Here is a 22616-nt window from a genome sequence, read left to right on the forward strand (position 1 = left end):
GCGGGAATCGTAAAATATTTACAATTTTCATGAAATTGCGCATAAGAAATAAATAAGAATCATTCACTGAAATGGATTCGAATACAGTGCTACTGAATATATTAAAAAAGCTTACAGCCCTTACAAATAAAACCAATGATGTGTCATTGCAATCTGAGGGTGTGGTGAGTCTGACAAGGAACTTAACAGATCGAATGGAAAAGCTGGAAGAACCATCGGAAGTTGCAACATCCCAAAGTGCATCTGGCAGCGCAATTGGTGGCGCATTTCGCGGCACATCCAGCCTGGCTACACAGGGTAGCTTGGGCATTCTTCCCGGAGTTGCAGCATCTCATGGCGCATTCGGCGCAACCCATGCCGCATCTGGCGATGCATTTGGCGGCACATCCAACCTGGCTACACAGGGTAGCTCGAGCATTCTACCTGGAGTTGCAATAGTAGTTATGTATGGTATATTGGTATCTAAGGACAATTTATGATTCTGTGGGTTTTGGTTCAATAGGAAACCAAACACATGTAAACGCTCCTTTTATGCAAATACGATCAAAAATGTAGCCAACTTTCTAGGCTACAATCGACTTGTCAGATTTTAATGGAAATCCGGAAGATTGGATTTAATACCATGTTCAATGAATCTTCGCTTAAGAGTCAGTTTACGAGATCTTACTTAGATTGCAAAAAGCATTAAGGGAGATGCTAAATACATATTTAAGGAATTACTTATTAATCCCGAAAATGTGGGTCATATACGACCAGAATTTTTAGTAAAAAGCCAGATTAAGATGGTTAACGATTTGCCAACTGTATCGGAACACAACCTCGATAAGACAGTTATATTTGCAACTAAAGTTGAAAATTTAGTAATATACCTACAATTCGCTGGAGCCAAACAATACCTCCATAATCCGAGCTTGATAGAAAAGCTCATTGGGAAATTGCCCTTATCAAACCGAATACAATGGAATGAGCACTGCACAAATATATTTTATTTACCCAGACTTAAGCCACTTCAGCGCTTGGCTTGGCGAAACAGGTAATCCAAAACCGATGTTGAAGACTGATCATCGTAATCCGCACAGAACTGTCATGCAAACCACAAAGCATACAGATGTCCACAAAAAGTCAAAGCTGACTTGTAACAAATGCGAGTCAAATGGAAGGTACATAAAAACGCAAGAGGAAAAAAGAGATGGGCTCTAGATAAAGGACTTGGTCTTATCTATTGTTGCCTCTATCGTGGACACAATATGACAAGTTTAAGCAGGAATGCAAAATACATATGTATATGTATGGTCCGAAATTCTTAGAGGACGACGTGCAAACATCGGCCGCCGCACAAGTCATGGAAGCCAGCAACAAGTGTATTTACAGAACTTAAGCGAAGAAAGACAAAATATAATACGAGAAAATACCCGGTTGAGACACCGCGTGAGGACAAGCAGATCATTGGGATCACGCCATCGCTTGACATTGCAAAATTTAGATATTGGACCAATGACGACTATATGCCGATATTGCAATGCGTTAAAGTTCAAAAGAGAAACGGCTTGATTGCACTGCGCAAGTGAAAAAGTCAAACTGGATCCATTACTTACACAACCACAGCCACTAAAACCATTTTTCGATGGAAGTGATCCCTATTCCAGACATTTTTTTCAACACATCCTTGAATACAATAAGTGCCTTCGCATGACTTCCTTTGTAGCTAAAATCATTTGCATTTGCACCAGATGAACCGCATCAATTTCTGCAAATACATTTCATTTCGTCGATGGTGGCTGAATGTGCGGTGCAATGTAAACTAGTCGGCATAATTATTTTGACGAAACTCTTCTTTGACTATTGAACTTAGCGTTGTTTGAAATCGTCAAATAACGGTGCGAAAATGAGGCGCAAAACAAAGAATCTATTTTTAGCTATGTGCATACAAAATTTTATTTCCTTTACCCGTTGCATTCACTTTCTACTGATAAGAATGCATGCAGACATCGGGTTTTTGCGTGGCACAAGTATTTTGACAGCATCTTTATGAAAATATTTTCAGACTTTTAAGCACGCAAGAATCAATGAACTTTGTGTTTAACTTTGAGCAATATTAAATATTTATTAAAACCGATAGTTAATAAAAATTAGTCAATAACATAGGTAAAACGGCTGAGCTAAGTATGGTTACCAGATCTTCTTGGAATAGCAATCAAAGACAATGCCAAAGAGTTTAATGTGTCGAGTCAAACTGTGCACTACCATTAAAAAGTTTAAAAAGCATATTGACATGCGTAATTTAAGAAGATCGGGTGCTAAGCGCAAAACAGATCTCAGTATAGACCGAGTCCTTGTACGGGAATTTAAAAAGAATAGTTTTTTAAAGCCCCAATCCGCAGCAGATCAATTTAATTTGATAGCTAAAACACCAATTAGTGAGCGCCCAGTCCGTCGGCGATTAAAAGAATGCGATTTTATGACTTATAAAGCCAAGGACGTACCATACATAACAGAAAAAAACAAGCTTAAAAGACTGTCTTTCGCAAAGGAACATCTTCACAAGCCAAAGGAGTTATGGAGAAGCGTTCTATGGACAGATGAAAGCTCCTTTGAGTATTATTCATCAAAAAATAAATTTTTTGAAAGATTACCATTGGTACACAAGGCAGAAACGGCGGCCCGTTTGCCAAAAAGTAAGCCATGGTGGAGGCTCTGTGATGTTCTGGGGATGTATGGCGTATAATAAACTGGGTGACCTCGTTCCTGTCACTGGCTCGATGAACCAAGGCCAATATTTGCGGGTTCTAAATGATAATGCGTTAAGTTCCGGAGACAGGCTTATTGGACAAACCTTCATTTGCAACAGGATAACGCCCCATGCCACAAAGCCAAGATGATTACAACATTTTTGAAGGATGTTGGTGTTACCACTTTGGACTGGCCACCTCAAAGTCCAGATTTAAATATAATTGAAAACGTCTGGTCTAAAAGAACAGTATCGTTGAATAAAACCAGAGAGGAGACAATTTCTGAGGTCACTTCCATTTGGAAAGAGATATCTCTAGAGATCATCCAAAATTTGGTCGCTTCAGTACCGCAACGCTTGCAAAAAGTTGTTGAAACCAAAGAAAATTATATATTTTACTAAATTATTTTTTTCCTTTGGTTTTTTTTTAAGTTTAAACTTTGTTATTTATATTAAAAGGTACTTGTCAAAATACTTATGCCATCACATGAAAATTTCTTTAGCTTTTATTTTTTTAAGTTCATATGACAAAATGTTGAATTCATAATTTTTAAGTTTGTATTAGCACTAGGTAAAACAGAAAAAAATTCATTGAGTTATATTAAACCATTAAAAAGTTACATAAAAATTTGAACCATTTGTTTTTCGTAAAAATAATTATGCTGACTAGTGTACAGGAAAAACAACAATTAAAGAGATGAATTATTGAACAGTTGCAAGCATTTTTTCACGCTAATAATGCTTTGGTTAATATGTTTAAGATAGCATTGGAACGAATGCCATCGATTACGCACAAATTTGTCATAAGAGCGGATTGTACCCCAACAGGATAACATGTGAGATTCAATGCTAGTACTGGTTTCCATTAACAAATCATTTAATTTTGCATTTTCAGGCATATCAACAAATAAAAATCTAAGCGCAATAAATTACTATGCGTATCGTATGATGATTCGGCTATTCAAGCAATTCGCTGTTGACATTTATGTCAAAGTCGAGAACGAACGTTTAGCGTTCATCCGATTCAATCAGGCAAAGCTACGATCTGAGAACTATATACACTTGCGTGATGCTACTCATTCAGATGGTGATGTTCAGAATATTGGAAGTCTGACGATTCTCCCATCATCTTTAATATGACGTACGTGCGAATTATAGAACTCCGGAGATATTTATTAAGTTCACATGCAATCCGATGTGGACGGAACTTGAATGTGAGTTGGAACTGGGCCAAAAACCGCAATATCGCCATGACATAATCGGCAGAGTATTTTAGCAAAAACTCAAGGTTGTAATGAATGTGCTTACTAAGTATCGAGTTTTTAGTGACACGTTGTTATATGTACTCGGTGGAATGGCTGAAGCGTGGACTACCGCATGCTCATATCCACGCAGTGACAGATATATCTCCAACCCTATAAAGTTGATATATTCTTGATCAGCATCACTAGGAGTCGATCTAGCCATGTGCGTCTGTTCATCTGTCCGTTCGTCCGTTTCTACGCAAAGTAGTCTCTCAGCTATCTGCGTGAAACTTTCCCAAAAGTTGTCTTTCTAGTGCAGGTTTCCGTTTCCGTTGCTTAATAACTTTCGAAAACATTCTCGCATATACCAAAAGTTAAGGAATCTCAAGGGCTATAAACGTAAAAAAAAAAAACAAAAATCGACTCTAGCAATTTTGAAAAATTTGCAAAAAAAGTAAAAATAAAAAATACACAATTTTAAAAATATTTTATTTTTATTTGTATTTATTATAATATTTGATCCTAACGCTACAAGTTTGGAACTTATAAGTTAATGCGCTAGTCACTAAGAGTTTGCAAATATTGAATTGTTACATTAAACTTAAAACTAATTTTCATAAAAACTAACTTAAGTCGCCTTCTATTTTTACTTTAATTTACGTAATAGTGTTTTTAAGGTGTGTGAATAATTTTATCTTGAATTGCGTGGCACTGCTAATATCTTTAAGATGGTTTGGGAGCTGATTCCATGATCGAATAGCATTAATTAAAAATTGTCTTTCGGGTGTCAATGATCTAGGTCTTATGCAAGTAAGATTAGTTGCTCTTCTAGAGGATGTAAATTGAAGTTTTTATACGAGATACGAGTGTTCTTTTTGCAGAAAAATTAAGTTTCGCATCTTTATCCATTCATTTAGCGAAATATCGAATATTTTCAGCGAAAATTCGGATACGTGATCTCTATGTGGTTGGTTGAATATATACCTGGCTATGCAATTAAATATAAGATTAATTTTGTTCTTACTGGTAGTGTCACAGTTTGAAAAAACTTATACTCCATAAAATAGCGCTGGGACAATGCAGGTTTTAGCTATTAGTAAACGTATATGGGTGGGCAGGCAATTTTTAGTTACGGATAATGTCCTTATTATGCCATATGTTTTCCCTACAGACTTTGTAATACGATCATTCCAGGTAAGAGTTCTGTTGAATGTAAAACCTAAGTTTACAGCTGATTTAATTCAACGTGTTATTTATACTCAGTGGCTGCAAATTATTAAAAACAATATTTTTTTTACTAATGGTAAGACATTTTGATTTTGATGGGTTGATCCCAAATCCATTGTTGCCGGCCCACTCATTTACACGTGCAATTTCTCTGATACAAACATCTATAGACTCATTTATTCTGTTTGAATAACGACTCACATACGTTTGGACATCATCAGCATACAAGTGTACATTACATTCAGATAACGCATTGGGAAGGTCATTAACATATAAGGTAAACAATAAATGACCAAGCACAGACCCTTGGGGTGCACCACGATTAACATTTTCATATGAAGACGAAACGCTAGACAGTACAACAGATTGACGACGATTTTGTTTTAGAAAACATAAACATATTACGTAGTTTTGCACAAAGGACTTTATGGTTTACTGTATCGAAGGCCTTACTGTAGTCCAGTAAAACTAAGAGTGTAACATTGTTTTCGTCTATTTGTTCCCTTATGTCGTCTGCAATTTTTAAAATAGCTGAGGAACAGCTTCTGTTTTTCCTAAAACCAGACTGATTATAAGTAAGCATTGCATTGTCGGACATAAATTTATTAACTTGATCAGCCATGAGATTCTCAAATACCTTTGATAGGTATGGTAAAAGGGAGATGGGTCTGTACTCATTATTTGATTTAGGAATCGGAATTATTTTTGCCGTTTTCCAACAGTCCGGATAAGTAGATTTTGTCAGTACAGTATTAAAGGTATAGGTTATGTATGGCAGGATTTTTGGCAGCAGAATTTTTATGAATTTAGGGTTTATGTTGTCCGACCCAGTGGCGTCACTCTTAGTTCTTAGTATACTTTGAAGGACATCACACTGATTAACACACAAAAACCTAAATCTAATTTCACAGACAGTTTCAGGTACAAATGGGTTCAGATATTTATTTTCAGTGATTTCAGGTACTGCGCAGCTTAAGAACTTTGTATTAAGTTCATTTACATTCATGTCTTGTTCAAGTCTTTGTTTAACTTTGCATATTCCCAGGTTTTTAATTATTTTCCATGTCTGAGCAGTGGAAGATGCTTTGTTGAATTTATGGGAATAGAAATTTGTCTTGGCGGTGTCAGTAAGTTTGGTCACTTTTTTTCACTTGAACACTGCGAAAGTCAAGTATATGAGGTCGTGTTTTGAAAACGAAGGGACAATAAGTTGGTCATATGTAGCTACTTTGTCTGTATTAGACACAAAAAATAAGTCTAAAAGCGAGTTGCGGGTTTTGGTAAAATGCGAAGGGGACACAAAGTTAACCAACTTCATCCCCAGCGATTTCATATCCTCTGCAAGGTGGGATTCCCTTAAAATATCGCTATTAAAATCGCCTGTTATAATGACGTCTGAATAATTAATTGACACGTCAGGAATGATGTTTAAAAATTGTTCATGGTCAATCCGGCAGTTAGGTCGGTATATACACCCAATTTGTAGCTTATCAGCATATTTTTGGCATCTAATTTCTATAAATAAGTATTCAATTGCACTACTGGTTGAGTGTTTACATATAAACGTGGAACATAACTTTTTACTAACATATATTGCAACCCCACCCCCATGACTATCACGATCAGGGCGATGCAAATTATAGCCATCACATTTAACTAAAACATCACATAATTAGGAACAAACCAAGATAATTGATAAAGAGGTATCTAAATTCTTCAATTTTTCGTGTGAGGCTTTGAGAATTTATATGACACACATTAAGACCAGCTCTCTTCTTTCCGAGAACCCTTAACATCGCATGGCTATTTGATCGATTTGGATTTATGTTTATGTTATTGTTGTTGCTGTCACCCATTTTAAATTATTTAATTGTAATATTAGCTGCGCTCGCAGTCTATAAATATTTATGACATAAAGACACACCACACCAAGAAACAAAATAAAATTAAAATTAATGCGACTGATACTAATCCTTAATAAATATAATAGTAGTTTTATAATATTTATTTTATATATATTTATATATTTATTATATAATTTCACAACAATGGAATATAAATATAGGCGCCTCTTAGGTGCGAAATGAATTATTATTTGATGTCCCAGAACTAGCAGCTTCCAGCGCAGCTAATTCATCGGGCGTGCAATTCTCCATTTGAGCCAGTTCGCCCAGGCTTTGCACGCAAATGGCCTCCCCTCCCTCTCTCTCCTTAACGAAGATATCTCCACGGCGAGAGAAAACAGCTGTTAGGCGCTTCAGCCTCATGAGATGCATCGCCCGCTTGAAAATTTTATATTTTGTTTTGGTCAGCTGTTCGTTTATATATATAAACGCTGGCGAGTCTAGACCGATGAGCTTTAAGCTCAGTTGCGTTTTGTTTTCTTTTCGTTATGCCCCAATCGCACGCAGCAGTGTCGCCTTATCGTGCACGTGTTCCATTTTAATAATTATAATTGGATCCACTACTGTATGGGTCGATTTTCGCGGTCGCATTCGAAAAATCGTACGTACTTTAGGCGGCGGGGTCAGTTTGAGAGAGAAGCACAGTGCGTGAAAAAGTGCTTTCACATTTTCCCCCTGGACTTGTGGGACCCCATGCCAACGCAAGTCACAGGCGACTTCAGACGCCGCCTGTGCGTTGCAGGAGGCCACCCACTTTGCCTCCAACACGTCAACGCGCTGATCCTGGCAGTTTTTGAACAGTTTCGCCTCCAGCTCTTGGACCCGCTGCCTCAGCATCCCCATCTCTCTCACCTCGCTCTCCAATTGAGTGACTCTCAGTGAAAGTTTGTTGCAGTCAGCTGCTATTAACTTATATTTTTCTTCCAGAGTGCTGGTTATACGTGCCTCACCATCACGGATCTCCTTTGCAAGACTTTCCTTTAGCTCGGAAAATCGGAGGTCGATCGTGTGAAGCAGTTGAACATCGGAGTCACGGGCTCCCTTCAGATCGGAGTGATCCTAAGTCGCTTTGCTGCTGAAGACATTATTGTGTTGGTGACGAGAGGGTTGAGTGTTTTGATGTGTTGAGTGTCTTGTCTCTGTGCTCTAATGTTTTGCTATGCACTGTTTCTTTATTGGTTTGTTGATGCACTTAAAATTGTGGATTTATTAAGAAGCGATTTACTGCTTAAAACCGATTTATTCCGGGCAACAAGAACTTTAATATGTTATACTCTTATTTATGCTGCTGCCGTAAGCAGTTTTTAATTGTTTAAGCCGAGTTTAAGGTGTTTTTCGGTGTTTAAAGCGGAGCTACACAAAAGTGCGTGTTGTGTGTGCTTTTTCGAATCTTTGATTTTGATCAATTATGTTAAGACAAGCAGCACTTGTCGGTAGCTTAACTAGTTTAGAACTTATAACTTTTTTTTCGCGATTTCCTGCTAAATAAGCTGGTTTTTTAAACGACTTGCCCAACATTTTTAGTTTGTCAGTTTCACCGCCTTTTCTCGTGAACCAATAAATTTTCCTAAAGTCTTGGTATGCATTACTTATTCATTTAGCGATACCTTTCGATTGGTGTATTTATCGGACCATCACAGCAGATTTTCAATTCTGCGGCTATTTAATAGTCGTCTCCTATTCATACGCTCTTGGTGCGCATCGTTAATGCAAGTAAGCATAAAATACTAATAAAAAAGACATTGACTTCCAAAGCGAACGGTCTTGTTTTTTGTGCGCTCCGATCACTTAATATATAAACTATGATATCTCCATAAGCTTCGCCAGTGTAGTGAATTATATTTACAATTTATTACAACTTTTGTGTTTTCTTTTCTGTGTTTTTATGGTTTTTGCAGTTTCCACGCCTTAGAGCTGATTTTGGTGTTGGACTTGCATGCGCTTACTGGATGGGGGAGGAGCTTACTGCATCCCCGTGCTACCCTCTTTCAATTAACAGCGACCGGCAGCTAGCCGTTTGTTGTCCCACATAGGATTGACATAAGAAATGCAACATCAGCACAAGGCAGGATGTTGCTAAACGACACCCACTGAGCAGAGCTCTAGAAAATACTTTGTTAGCATTTATACACCCACACATACATAATTGTAAACACATAAAGTTCTTTGGCGGAGGTTCAGTTTGAATCTCAAGCCACAATAAAGATTATTCCGTTTGGAACAACCTAAGCGAACACATAAACTGTTTATTGAAATCTTATCTGAATATTGGGTGACTATCAGGAGCACTAACTGCAACTTACTATAACTCGCGCGTTAAAGGCAATTCGTTCTCTTATTCGGTTTATTCTTCTTTTCGTTCTTCGTCTGCTGAGATCAGTTTCTATCTGTGTTTTGTGGCTATTGTTTTTTTTTATACTGGACAAGCCCAATGTGCGATTGACTCATTTTGTTTAAATAAAAAAAGTGCACAAAATGCACAAAACAAAAATATATATTTTGTAAAGCTCCAGAATTTGTTTAAGTCAATAAGTTATTCAAACGCGCGCCTTAAGTGTTAAAAACACATGCAGCGCAAGCGAAACTACAAGTTACCTGGATTTTTTTTCGTATGTAAACATTTCAACAAATTATTTTCGATGAGTCCACGGCCCACCACGTGCCCAACCGACCGAGGGCCTCACCCGTGTGTCGTACGGCACGATGCGAGAGGATAGACGCGAGTTATAAAAAAAAGGGATAAAAGTCCGGGGAAAAGTAAGATCTAAATTTGCGTTATTGTCGTAACGATTAATCGTTTTAAGAGCCGCAGAAGTCAGAATTAGGTAGAAAAGGATAATAGTCATTACATAACACCCTAATCTACAATAATTTGATATTAGGGGAATATCACTTTTAGTTAATCTAGTTAATCGGGGCTATCAATCTTACCACGTTTAATGTTATAGCTAAAGAAAGTACCAATCTCCTTTCAACGGTTGGCTAGGGATGGTAAATTAATTAGTATGAGTCTACTATAACAAGTAGGTAATATAAGATTTGTAGTCGAGTATAGAACCACATATCGTATGTTTAGTTGCGCCACCTAGCGGGCGGTATAGGCTGTAAATGGCAACCTTAAGAGTGGAAGATTAATCGTCAATAGGTATCTCTAATCCCGGTTGTAACCCATCTTGATCTGACTCTCGACCTGAGCGGTTGTATAGCTGGCATAAGAACAGCGATAATACAACTAAAAGTAAAGAGGTTGTGACCGATCAAGACTTTCGCAGCTCACCACTGCACAAATTTTTGCACGGCATAAGGTGCTACAGTGGCAGTGAACCAAAAAAGTGTTTTTAAATTCGTCTGTGCTCTGCTAATCAACAGCTATGGCCTACACTAGATAAATCCCAGTAATTCCCATAGTGAAGTGTAGTCAGAATACTGCTCAGAAATAGTAGTAAAGTAAACGCAAAGCAAAATGCGTATTTAAAAGTAAACGCGAATCTAAATGTAAACACAAAAGTAAAAGCAATCCCAGTTGTTTACGCAAATAAAAATGTAGTAAATTTGAAATCGCCAAGTATACACATAAAACCTAATGAAGACATAGAAATCGTATAAGACAAGGCTACGTTCTACTAATTAAAATCAATAAAAATATAATTAAGTTAAAATGTTGAAATGTTAAACCAAATGTGAATATATAAATGAAAATTAGTTGTACATAAGGAGAGAACATGTAAAATTCAAGAGATGTGTCTGCAAATTTCGGTCACGTTAAATATGTGCAGACGTATGAGCCGATAGGGTTGTAATTGCCGAACTTCTTTGGCTTGCATTTGTTTACAAATTTTCAGCAACACCACCAACATATGGAAGCGCTTTCATCAGTGGGATATCTCAGGTGAGCCAAGTTTGACAATTTTATACCCTGCGGCAAATTTTAAGGTCTTGAGAGTTATCCGAAATTTTATTACGCAATCAAGTGATCAAGTGTGAATTAACACTAAATAAAATGTAAAGTAAATAAATACTAAATAAAATGTCTGAATGCTAACGATAATATTTCTTATGAAACAAACAGTGAAGAAAAAAGAGTAAATCTGTAATAATAAATTAAAATATTGTTGACGCAGGTTTATATTATTTATTTCAATTCTTGAGTTTTTATTTTATTTAATTTCTGTTCAGCTTAGCTTTTTCACGTCTGCTTCCAATTGTCTCTCTCTATTCAAGTGTTACCCTATTCTGATCTTCACATAGTCCTTACTACTTATTCTACATTATTGGAACATCGGAATGGAACATAAGTGTTATTATTATTAAATTATTAAATAGTCACATCTTATATCCACTTGATCTATACAGCTTCCAATATACTGCTAACAGCTCGTCCATCCTGACAATTAGATCGTCCTCGATCGTGGGTTTCTAATATTATAAAAGTTTTTCTTAATATTATATGTTTTAGTTAGTAATAATTTTGACTAGTTATGATATATAATTAAATTAATTTAGCATATATTAGGAGTTAATTTCACACTGATTACGCCAATCTGCCCATTTTCGTATCCGACATGCTTCTACAATTCCTTCATAGGGAATTTGACTAATTTGACAATTTTCAATATCACTTATGACATATCTATCGTTTGGCAATATCTTTTTAACGATATATGGTCCTGTGTACATTGGTACAAACTTTTTGTTTGTACCAATTGTGGTGTCAATGTTTCGCATTACAACAAAATCGCCTTCCTCAAATTCTATATGGTCTTTATGATGTTTCTGAAAATATTCTTTGCTCCTTTTCTGGCACTGTTCTATTTTATCTGAAGAATTCTTACGCACATTTTCTAAATCACTCTGTGGTATATCATTTCTATCATCTAAGTATTCTGTTAATGCGTCAATATTGCAACCTCTCTGCTGAACTCCAAATAATAATACTGAGGGTAATTCCTTTGTAGTTGAATGCATTGAATTATTAATGGCATATTCGGCACTATCTAAAAGTTTGCTCCAGTCTTCATGCTTAATTGGTTCAGTTATCTTGGCCAGCATCGCTTTTATTGTCCTATTTACTCTCTCCACCTGTCCGTTCGCTTGAGGTGACGCAGTTGCTACCTTAACGTGTTCGATATTATTTTCTAATAAAAATTTGACAAATTCTAATGACGTAAAACATGTACCTCTATCACTTACAACTCTACGTGGTCGACTATAGTATTGAAAATATTTCGAAAAACACATGTTGACTTCTTTTGTACTCGTTGAATTCACTGGATACAACTTAACAAATTTGGTAAATCCATCAATAATTACTAGCTAATGTTTCTTTTTCGATATAACTGAAGGTAAAGGTCCAAAATGGTCTATGTGTAATGTATCAAACGGAATTGGTCGCTTAGGTATATTATGAAGTGTTCGATTATTCGCATGTGTGGGTACCGTAAACATGATACACTTTAAGCAATTTCCAATAAATGCATCTATTTTAGCTTTCATGTTCGGAAACCAATAGTGTCTCATTATTTCTTTTAAGCACTTCTCGGAACCTTAATGACATAAATTTTCATGAACCCTCCTAATTATTTAGGATTCCATTTCAGCTGGTACATATAGCAATTCAATATCATTCTCACCTAATCTATAAACAATTCCATCGCTTAATATAAAGTTCTTCACACTTCCTTGTTCTAATTGTTCTTTCAATTTCACTATAATACTATCTCTATTTTGCGTTATCTGAAGCTGAAGGTTGATGTCGTCACTGTCAATTACTGAAACTATTTGATCTTTGTTGTCACTATTTTGGATATTCACTACTGGTTCATATTCAAAACTCTCATTTAAGACTGAAGGGTATCTACTTAATGAATCAACATGAGTCATATATTTTCCACTACGATGCTTAAGGGTATAATTGTAATTAGCCAATTCTAAAGCCCATCTGGCAATGCTCGAGTTAAGGCGTCTGTTACTATGTTAAACGGAATTCCTTCTAAATATATTCTGAATTTTCGTAATGAATAAACTACAGCTAATGTTTCCAATTTAAAGCTTTCATATCTAGCTTCTAGTTTTGTTGCTCTTTGTGAAAAATAGGCTATTGGGTGAAACTTATTATCATCCTGCTTTTGCAACAAAATTTTTCCAAATCCCTCGCTACTTGCGTCGCAATGCAATTCAGTCTCTCGATTTGGGTTGTACAAGGATAATATGGGAGATGAAATTAATTTGTCACGAAGATATTCAAAAGTTTTTATACAATCCTCACTAAGTTCATACTTAACACCTGCTTTTGTGAGCTCTTGCAATGGCTTTGCTATTTTTGAGTATGCCGGAATAAACCTCCTAAAGTAAGAAAATAGTCCTAAACATTTCTGCATTCCATGGCGATCTTTTGGTATCGGAAGATGTTTAATAGTTGATGTGTGCTCATAATTCGGACATATTCCTTTTTCACTCAGTGTATACCCTAAAAATTCAATGCTTTTGTAAGCCAACTGGCACTTATCTATTTTAATTTCCAATCGGTACTCTGCTAAAATTCGTAATACTCTTCCTACAATCTTAAAATGTTCGTTCAATGTTTTCGAGCCTATAGCAATATCGTCTATATAAACTACTACATTTCCTTCGCGAATCAAAGGTTGCAGAATAAAGTAAATAAATCTCATATTCTTGTATATTCATATTGACCGGAAGGTGTTACAAATGCTGTATACTGCACGGAACTTTCTGCTACTTTCACTTGATGGTATCCATTTTTCAAATCTAACAATGTAAAATACTTATTTCCTTCTAATCTCTCTAAGCAGTCATCTATGAGGGGAAGGGGGTATCCGTCTCGAACGGTTATCTTATTAAGTTGTCTATAATCTACACACATACGCTTTTCTCCAGATTTTTTCTTAACAAGAACGATAGCGGAACTATAGGGTGAATTGCTTTCTCTTATGAATCCTTTTTTCAATAACTCATCAATTTTTGAATCTACTTCTTTCTTCTCCTGATACAGTGCTTACCGGTTCTTCAGACTTAAGTCTTAGCCTCATTTCATAACTATGTTGGATCGCTGGGATGTTAGAGAAACATAAGTAATTCAATCTTATTATTTCACTGAGTTCGCTTCGATCTTCATCACTTAACTTCGGGTCAATGTCACAACTTTCATCATCCTGAAATACATCAATACTATATATATACGGAATGCTGTCGTCACTAACTATTTCATTTTCTATACACAACTCTTCAAAATCTCTACTGCTTTCTAAATGGTCACTGTCTCTATATGTTTCACTATTCTGAAGTCTATTTTTTGGTTCAATACTCACTATTTTCAATGGTTCACTATCCTTAAATAAATTCACTTCTACAATTTCTTTTACCTTATCCTTAGAAATCAATTTTATTCCAAATTTCTCAAAAAACTTACGGCCTAAAAGAACATTAGTTAAAACATAATTATTGGGTACAACAAAAAATGAAATTTCTTCTTCTATGTTTTGAAAAACGAGCCTGACAAAAATTTTGCCGAATGTTTTAATTTTAAATCCATTAACTCCATAGTAATTCGTCGGCTAAAGTTTTTATAAGGAATCGCAGAGTGCTGAATTAAATTAATGGCGCTTCCCGTATCAAACATGGCAGACAGAAGAGTTACGTTAGGCTTATGTTGGCAATCAGTGTAAAAATATACTCCTACCTGGTTAAAAATCGGAATAAACATATTAGGCTCCTCTTCGTCATCTCGGATCGGCTGGTTGTTGGCTGCTCCCACCACTCTCGGATCACTTGCTGGCTTCTGCTGACAATCCTTAAGCATATGTTGGAGGGATCCACAACGGAAACAAGATCCCTTCTCGCGTTTCGGCGCAGTGCACGACGAAGCGTAGTGCCCATAAGCAGAGCAATTGTAGCACCGGACTGTTTTCCGATCTCCTCCAGTATTTTCCATGCGCTGAGGAAAATTGTGTGACTTCTTCCTTAGATTGCCATACTTCCAAGCCAATTCCTTCAATTGTGCGATTGTTGTTGCTGTGTACAATATAGCGATATTGGCTGAACGATCGCGAAAACCATCAATGACGAACTGCACTGTCAATTTTTCGTCAATATTTGCACGCATAACAATTTCCTCCATCAGAAGTATGTATCCCATAACGGTGTTCTTCGCGGGGTTGAACATGGTTTCCTTAAGTAGCAATACAATATCAGCAGTTGAGCTTCCACGACCGAATGTTTTTATGAAATTTGTCTTAAATTCGTCGTAAGTGTTCGATCGATCAACACTCACAAACAAGTCGGCATCTGTACCCGATTTCATCAACATTCGTACGCAGCGCAGTTGAAAATTTGTACATGTGTTGATATCTCTGCAGACTCTCTCAAAATTCGAAATCCACTTAAGGGCTTCCTCATTTTCAGTGGCAGAAAACGGGCTCACGAGGTGCTTCACCATTTGGAGGTCATCTGTCGTTTTGTCGACGTTTTTCATCAATCCGGCCCATATTTTCTTCTTCTCAGCAACCCTTATGGCGGCGTCAAGCAGTGCTTCTTCTTCTTCCAATGTCTGGATGCCTTCGGTAGCGGCTCCTTGGCTTAATACTTCCATTTTGGAGTTCTCCTCCTCCAATATGCTTTCTGGGATTTCAGCCACTTCTTGGTATCCAGCATCCAAAGCAAGCTTGCGCAATTGCCTTAAAGTTGCACTTGCAGGGAACTCGATTTCGTTGGCTTGTAGCCACTCACCAATTTGTGTCTTGTCCATTTCAGAATGGCGTCGTAATTATAAAAGCGGAAAAAATGTGTGCTCTCAGGTATGGCTATGTAGGCGAATGTATTAATGGGACTATCCCACTTCTGAAGTTGTTGACGCAGGTTTATATTATTTATTTCAATTCTTGAGTTTTTATTTTATTTAATTTCTGTTCAGCTTAGCTTTTTCACGTCTGCTTCCAATTGTCTCTCTCTATTCAAGTGTTACCCTATTCTGATCTTCACATAGTCCTTACTACTTATTCTACATTATTGGAACATCGGAATGGAACATAAGTGTTATTATTATTAAATTATTAAATAGTCACATCTTATATCCACTTGATCTATACAGCTTCCAATATACTGCTAACAATATATTTTATTAGCATTTTGTTACTGTAATTGAAATCGCACGATATATGAAGTTATGAATTATTAAGGATTATGCATGCTAGTTTTAAACAATACCTGAATGTAAATATCTAAATGTAAATAAAGTTCATATCTTTCCCTCTTATATTTAGTAAATAAACAATGATTATAATGTCTGAGTAAACAATCATATTTTTTAACTCCATGCTAACCCGAGAGCCGTCGTAAAACCAGTTGTTAAAAGGGGCCTGATGCAGTATTTTATTGGAAGAGCATTGGCCAAGGTGGGGTGGGCTGATAACACCCCCATTTACATCTTGGGGCGTGTAATGTGAGAAGTGCTATCTCTATCTGTCTGTCTGTCTATTTGTTATGCTATCTCTTTTCCGGCCGATATTGGCTCGTTGCCTGTTTGCACGCGATACATTTTAATTGTTAAAGATATTCAAAAGCACCCGTAAGCTGCAGCATCTCAAGAACACCACGACATTCGCTGACGAGTTAGAGCCGGATTTAAACGCGTGCAGGGCTAACAGTTTGCAATACCATCAGCTCAACGTTGTTTGTTACAGGAATAATAATTAGTAATATCTGAATAATTTGGCGCCCAAAATAGTGGCCTTACTGTACAGTAAAACCCACTAAATAGCATACAAATACTATACTTTTCCTTTCAGTTATTTTTCTATAATTTTCATAGCCTAACAGAGCTAATGCAAATAAGCAAAAGCCTAGCCGCGGGTTTAGGAATTAGGTCTTTGAACAATTGTTACCAGGGAATTTTATTTAAGGCAGAGTGTGAAGTGCTTGGAGCTACAATCCTAAAAAGAACTATTCGTAGTTTAGGTTGGCCACGCTTGATACGGAGGTCAAATGATGAAAATAGCCAGTATTCTCTTTTTGTGCATTCATTCTTGGCTTTACCTTTTCTCTTTTTTTTTCTTAAGAAATTCTCACATCATTTTAAATTAGAACTTCGTCGATGAGCTCTTGGTTATGCATGGAATTAATTGTTTTACCGTCATAAATTTTCTTATTAACATAAGCTAGTTGCTTATGATTTTACATTTTCGATTATTCCGAATTTTTCTTCAGCGTTCCATTTCGATATTCAAATTTGATTTACAAACCAGCCAACTGTTGTGTCAGCGGGATTTTGATAAACTATGGGAGTAGACCATTCAGATAGCGAAGAAGCCGGAAGATCGTCCGATCTTTGTGTCTTATGCAATTCACGCATTCATGAAAAAGATTTATACAAGACAAAATGCGGGCACGGGTTCATAGAAAGTGTATAAGCACAGATTTGAAGAGCAAGAAAACTTGCCCAACCCAGATAGTTTTATCGCACAAAAAACAAGAAGTCAAAAACTTTTAAGTTCACAAGCAGAGGGCGAAAGTCAGGGATCAGAAATTATGGAAAAAGAAAGTCAGAGTCGAGAACGTGGTGGCGAGGACTTACAAAGTATGGTGTTAGATGCAGTAAAAGCTATGCAACACGAGTTGCTTACGGAATTATCAGAAAAAAATGTCCAACATGATTCAATCTAATCTAGCGGCCAGAATTCCCCAACCGCTACTTCATAGCGCTACCGATATGGGGTCCTCACTTGATCAGGTTCTAGGCATAGATGCAAGGCAATCGAATGCAGGACAAAATCTATCGCAGGCTAACATCTCACCTAGATCAACAGCCACAGAACTTTTTCACAGGCCAGATATGGTGGCACATATAATAAATGGATGGAAACTCCGTTTTAGCGGAGACACAGGCGGCATAAGCGTAGATAATTTCATATACAGGGTACAAGCTCTTACCGGTCAAACACTTGATTCAAAATTCGATGTAATGTGTAGCAATGCAAGTGCTTTATTTGAGGGTAAGGCAAGTTACTTTTACTGGCGGTATCATAAATCAGTGCAATCCATAAAGTGGAGCGAACTGTGTGCCGCACTTCGTCGTCAATTCAGGGATACTAGAACAGATGTAGATATTCGAGAGTTGATTAGAGGTCGAAAACAAAAAGAAAAAGAGAATTTCGATTCGTTTTATGATGCCATAGTCCAGCCTAGACTGCCCTTTGAATGAAAAAGCTTTGATAGAGATTCTTAGGCGCAATCTGAGAGCAGAAATATGACACGAAATCCTAAATATTCCCACGGAAACAATCTCAAAACATCGCGAAATATGTAGAAGACGAGAATGTTTTCTTGATAAAATAAAGCGGAATCAAAATGAATTCTCTTTTTAAAAGCCATGTCTCAGAACTGCTAGAGGACCAGCATAAAGTTTGTGAATCAGAGTTATTTGAAAAAGATGATGGTGTAGTTGAAGCAATATCTCTAATTTGCTGGAACTGTAGAAAGGAAGGTCACAGGTACCAGGACTGCACTGCTCCTCGAAAAGTGTTTTGCTATGGATGTGGCGCACGCAACACGTACAAGCCGTCGTGCCAAAAATGTCAAAAAAACCTTCAGCAGAACACCCAAGTCACTCGTTCTCGGTGTGTTCAGAAGACGCAGTCAACAAACACCGAAAACGAGCACTAATAAGTCCCATTAGGAACCGTCCAGTAAAGGACTCTCTTACTCCTGATGATGCTCCTTTGGATGGATGGCATCAGAGAGTTAGTAATTTTAAAATGAGTAGTAACAAATCATCTATTCTTAATAACTCTAAAATTAAAAATTGTTCACGAAATACAAATAGACTAAAAAGGTTCTGAAAAGTTACCAGCGTCCTTACACAGTGGTCAAAATCCTTGATCGAAAAATTAAAGGGCTTTTGGATACCGGAGCCGCTATGAGTTGTATCGGTCAGTTCGCACAGGAAATTCTTGGTAGTGAAATCCCCATTCGCAGAGTCTTTAATAATGTTTGTACTGCAGATGGGAGCAAGCAAAATATTGTGGGTCGATTAAGCACAGATACAGAATTTAATGGTCAGATAAAAGCGATTGATATGCACATAGTTTTTTCTCTGCAGCAGAACCTTTATCTAGGCGTTGACTTTTGGCAACTTTTCGATTTGCTACCACCAGATATTCAGATTTCTGAGCTAAGCGCTCATAATCTGACAGAGGAACAGAAGAAAATCCGTCCTGGTGCAGAAACCTGGAAAGGTTAGGCTTTGCCTAGATAGCAGGAAAGTGAATGCAGTTACCATCAAGGATGCGTATCCACTGCCACAAATTGACGGCATCCTAAGTCGTCTACCGAAAGCCGTTTTTATATCTCTTTATCAGGACCTTAAGGATGCATTTTGGCAAATCCCGTTGGATCCAGCATCTAGGGATAAGACCTGGTTTACGATCCCAGGTCGGCCGCTTTACCAATTTAAGGTAATGCCGTTTGGCCTTTGTAACGCTGGCCAAACAATGTCGCGTTTAATGGACAAAGTTATCCCCGCTTCACTGCGGAATGAGGTTTTCATCTATCTTGATGATCCCTTGCCAGTGTCAGAAAGCTTTGAAGACCATATAAAAGTTCTGAAAACAGTCTCTGATCGCATCCGATCTGCCGGTTTGACAATCAATGTCCAAAAAAGTCATTTTTGCGTACAGCAGGTTAGGTATTTAGGGCATGTTATCGGGGAAGGCGAGTTACGCACAGACCCGGAAAAAGTGTCAGCGATTGAGAAGTTTCCGTTGCCCAAAACCCTGAAAAGTTTGAGAAGCTTCCTAGGTGTGGCGGGCTGGTACCGCAAATTTCGGTAGCTGCACCCTTGACAGACCTACTTAAGACAAAAAGAATATTCACGATGACAGGGGAAGGACATCAGGCATTTATAGAGTTGAATCGAATACTTTGTCCTTAGAAGTCCATTGCGATGCTAGCAAAAGTGGCGTAGGAGGCGTTTTACTCCAGAAAACGGAACAGGGTGACGAGTACCCGATCGCTTTCGTCTCTAAAAAGCTGAACAAGGTCCAAAGAAGCTATTCAGTAAGTGAACAAGAGTGCCTGGCTGCAATTGTAAGCGTTAAGCGACTTCGTCCCTACGTATAAGGTCAGGACTTCACGATAATTACCGACCATGCATCGCTAAAGTGGTTAATGGGTCAGACGGATCTCAATTGCCGTTTAGCAAGAGGGCTCTCAAATTGCAAGCGTTTAAATTTACGATCGAACATCGCCGGGGATCACTTAATGTAGTTCTAGGTGCTCTCTCTAGAGTCAACGAGGACGAAATGGGGAGCATAGATGCTCCACATGGCTTGTTGGTGGATGTTACGTCTAAACATTTTCAAAGTCCAGAATATTTAAGCCTGGTAGATAGTGTTAGGGCCAACAATTCAAAATTTCCTGACTTAAAAGTTGTTGATAATTTGGTTTATCGACGATCAGAGCATGCGACAGGTGAGCCTCTTTACGATGTGAGGAAAAGCCTCTTCACGATGTGTTGGAAAATGCACACGATCACCCACTTGCTGCTCTTGGAGGCGTGCATAAAACTTTAGAACGTATTCGGCGCTACTATTACTGGCCTGGTTTAGTAGGTCATACATAAGCAAATGTGAGACGTGCAAGTCGACAAAAGCCTTCAACTGTCCGTTAAGGCCTCCTATGGGGAAAGCACCAGAATCTCAACGATTCTTCCAGCGTGTCTATATAGACTTTCTAGGTCTATAGTTTTATAGTTCTGGATCACTTCTCAAAGTTTGTTTTCTTGAAAGCCGTTAAAAAGCTGGAAGCGGCCATCGTTGTGAAGTACATGAGGAAGGAGTTGTTTCATTTGTGCGGCGTGCCGGAAACAATAGTTTCAGATAACGGCTCACAGTTTAGGGCTGAATTGTTTCCGAAGTTGTTAAGGGAACACAGGATTACTCATAAGCTCACAGCCATCCATTCGTCGCCTTACTATATGGTGTTTGGCCAATACATGGTGACATCAGGAGGCACTTACTCCTTATTAAGATCGCTGCAATCATTACAATATAGAGGGGTGTCATTCACCAGAACAGACTCGTTAGAGTTAGCTCATAGCAAGGCAGTTAAGTTATCAGAAAAGCAAGATAGCAATAATAGAGAGGTGTTGTAGTGGAGTATAGAACCACATATCGTATGTTTAGTTGCGCCACCTAGCGGGCGGTATAGGCTGTAAGTGGCAACCTTAAGAGTGGAAGATTAATCGTCAGTAGGTAGGACTGCATTAGCGTTAACGTTTTTAGCGAAAACCCAGCTCTAATCCCGGTTGTAACCCATCTTGTAATATCCGCCCACGAAAACCTCATGATTTCTTCTTAATCTGAGTCTCGACCTGAGCGGTTGTATAGCTGGCATAGGAACAGCGATATTACAACTAAAAGTAAAGAGGTTGTGACAGATTAAGACTTTTGCAGCTCACCACTGCACAAATTTTTGCACGGCATAAGGTGCTACAGTGGCAGTAAACCAATTCTTGGCCAGATTCTGGCCAATACGGTTAATTACCACCCCCTCACGGGTAAGTCATAACCTATAACCGGTGCAAGTGAATATGTCCTCATTCAGGCGTTTTATTTGAAATAGGGCACGGCATTCTTACATGCCCTTTCGTCGCCGAGTACCTCCGGCGATCGTATCATCAGTAATTTCTGCCCCAAATAGGCAGTTCAGTTCGCCAGCGTCTTCGACTGATTCCCGGTGCAACGAGGATAAGGAAACTCCCAATCAGGAGCTCAACATAACCAGCGCCAGCAGCATGCCGCAATAGTGTACAGTGCATTTTTTTTGGTATCATACCTCTGTCGAAGTAAGTAAAATGCATACCAAAAAGTGTTTATAAATTCGTCTGTGCTCTGCTAATCAACAGCTATGACCTACACTAGATAAATCCCAGTAATTCCCATATTGAAGTGTAGTCAGAATACTGCTCAAAAGTAGTAGTGAAGTAAACGCAAAGCAAAATGCGTATATAAAAGTAAACGCGAATGTAAATGTAAACACAAAAGTAAAAGCAATCCCAGTTGTTTACGCAAATAAAAATGTAGTAAATTTGAAATCGCCAAGTATACACATAAAACCTAATGAAGACATAGAAATCGTATAGGACAAGGCTACGTTCTACTAGTTAAAATCAATAAAAATATAATTAAGTTAAAAATGTTAAAATGTTAAACGAAATGTGAATATAAAAATGAAAATTAGTTGTACATAAGGAGAGAACAAGAAGTTCGAAAGTTTTTATCGTTAGTTATAAATAGAGTAAAAAGATGCGAATATAGGCAAAGAGTAGGGACGTGTAAAATTCAAGAGATGTGTATGCAAATTTCGGTCACGTTAAATATGTGCAGAAGTATGAGCCGATAGGGTTGTAATTGCCGAACTCCTTTGGCTTGCATTTGTTTACAAATTTTCAGCACACCACCAACATATGGAAGCGCTTTCATCAGTGGGATATCTCAGGTGAGC

The 22616-nt window shown here is 37.7% G+C and overlaps 1 protein-coding gene and 1 long non-coding RNA gene across 2 annotated transcripts; one reads left to right on the top strand and one right to left on the bottom strand.

The window, feature by feature from the left end:
- Window positions 1-10160: 10160 nt before the first annotated feature.
- Window positions 10161-21857, top strand: LOC128263664 (uncharacterized). Its single transcript, XR_008268463.1, has 3 exons — window positions 10161-10248; window positions 21365-21669; window positions 21813-21857. It is a non-coding gene; the product is annotated as an uncharacterized LOC128263664 (long non-coding RNA).
- LOC128263661 (uncharacterized) lies at window positions 14656-16054 on the bottom strand. Its single transcript, XM_052998735.1, has 2 exons — window positions 14800-16054; window positions 14656-14722 (listed from the first exon to the last, which is right to left on the bottom strand). The coding sequence occupies exons 1-2, from the start codon at window positions 15862-15864 to the stop codon at window positions 14714-14716; spliced, it is 1074 nt and encodes a 357-aa protein (XP_052854695.1). The 5' UTR covers window positions 15865-16054; the 3' UTR covers window positions 14656-14713.
- Window positions 21858-22616: the final 759 nt, after the last annotated feature.

This window comes from Drosophila gunungcola, unplaced genomic scaffold, assembly GCF_025200985.1.
Source record: "Drosophila gunungcola strain Sukarami unplaced genomic scaffold, Dgunungcola_SK_2 000010F, whole genome shotgun sequence".
Classification (NCBI taxonomy): domain Eukaryota; kingdom Metazoa; phylum Arthropoda; class Insecta; order Diptera; family Drosophilidae; genus Drosophila; species Drosophila gunungcola.

What these genes read in the sequence shown, in the direction of transcription:
- LOC128263661 (XM_052998735.1), bottom strand. Translation starts at nt 15,864, where the DNA reads ATGGACAAGACACAAATTGGTGAGTGGCTACAAGCCAACGAAATCGAG.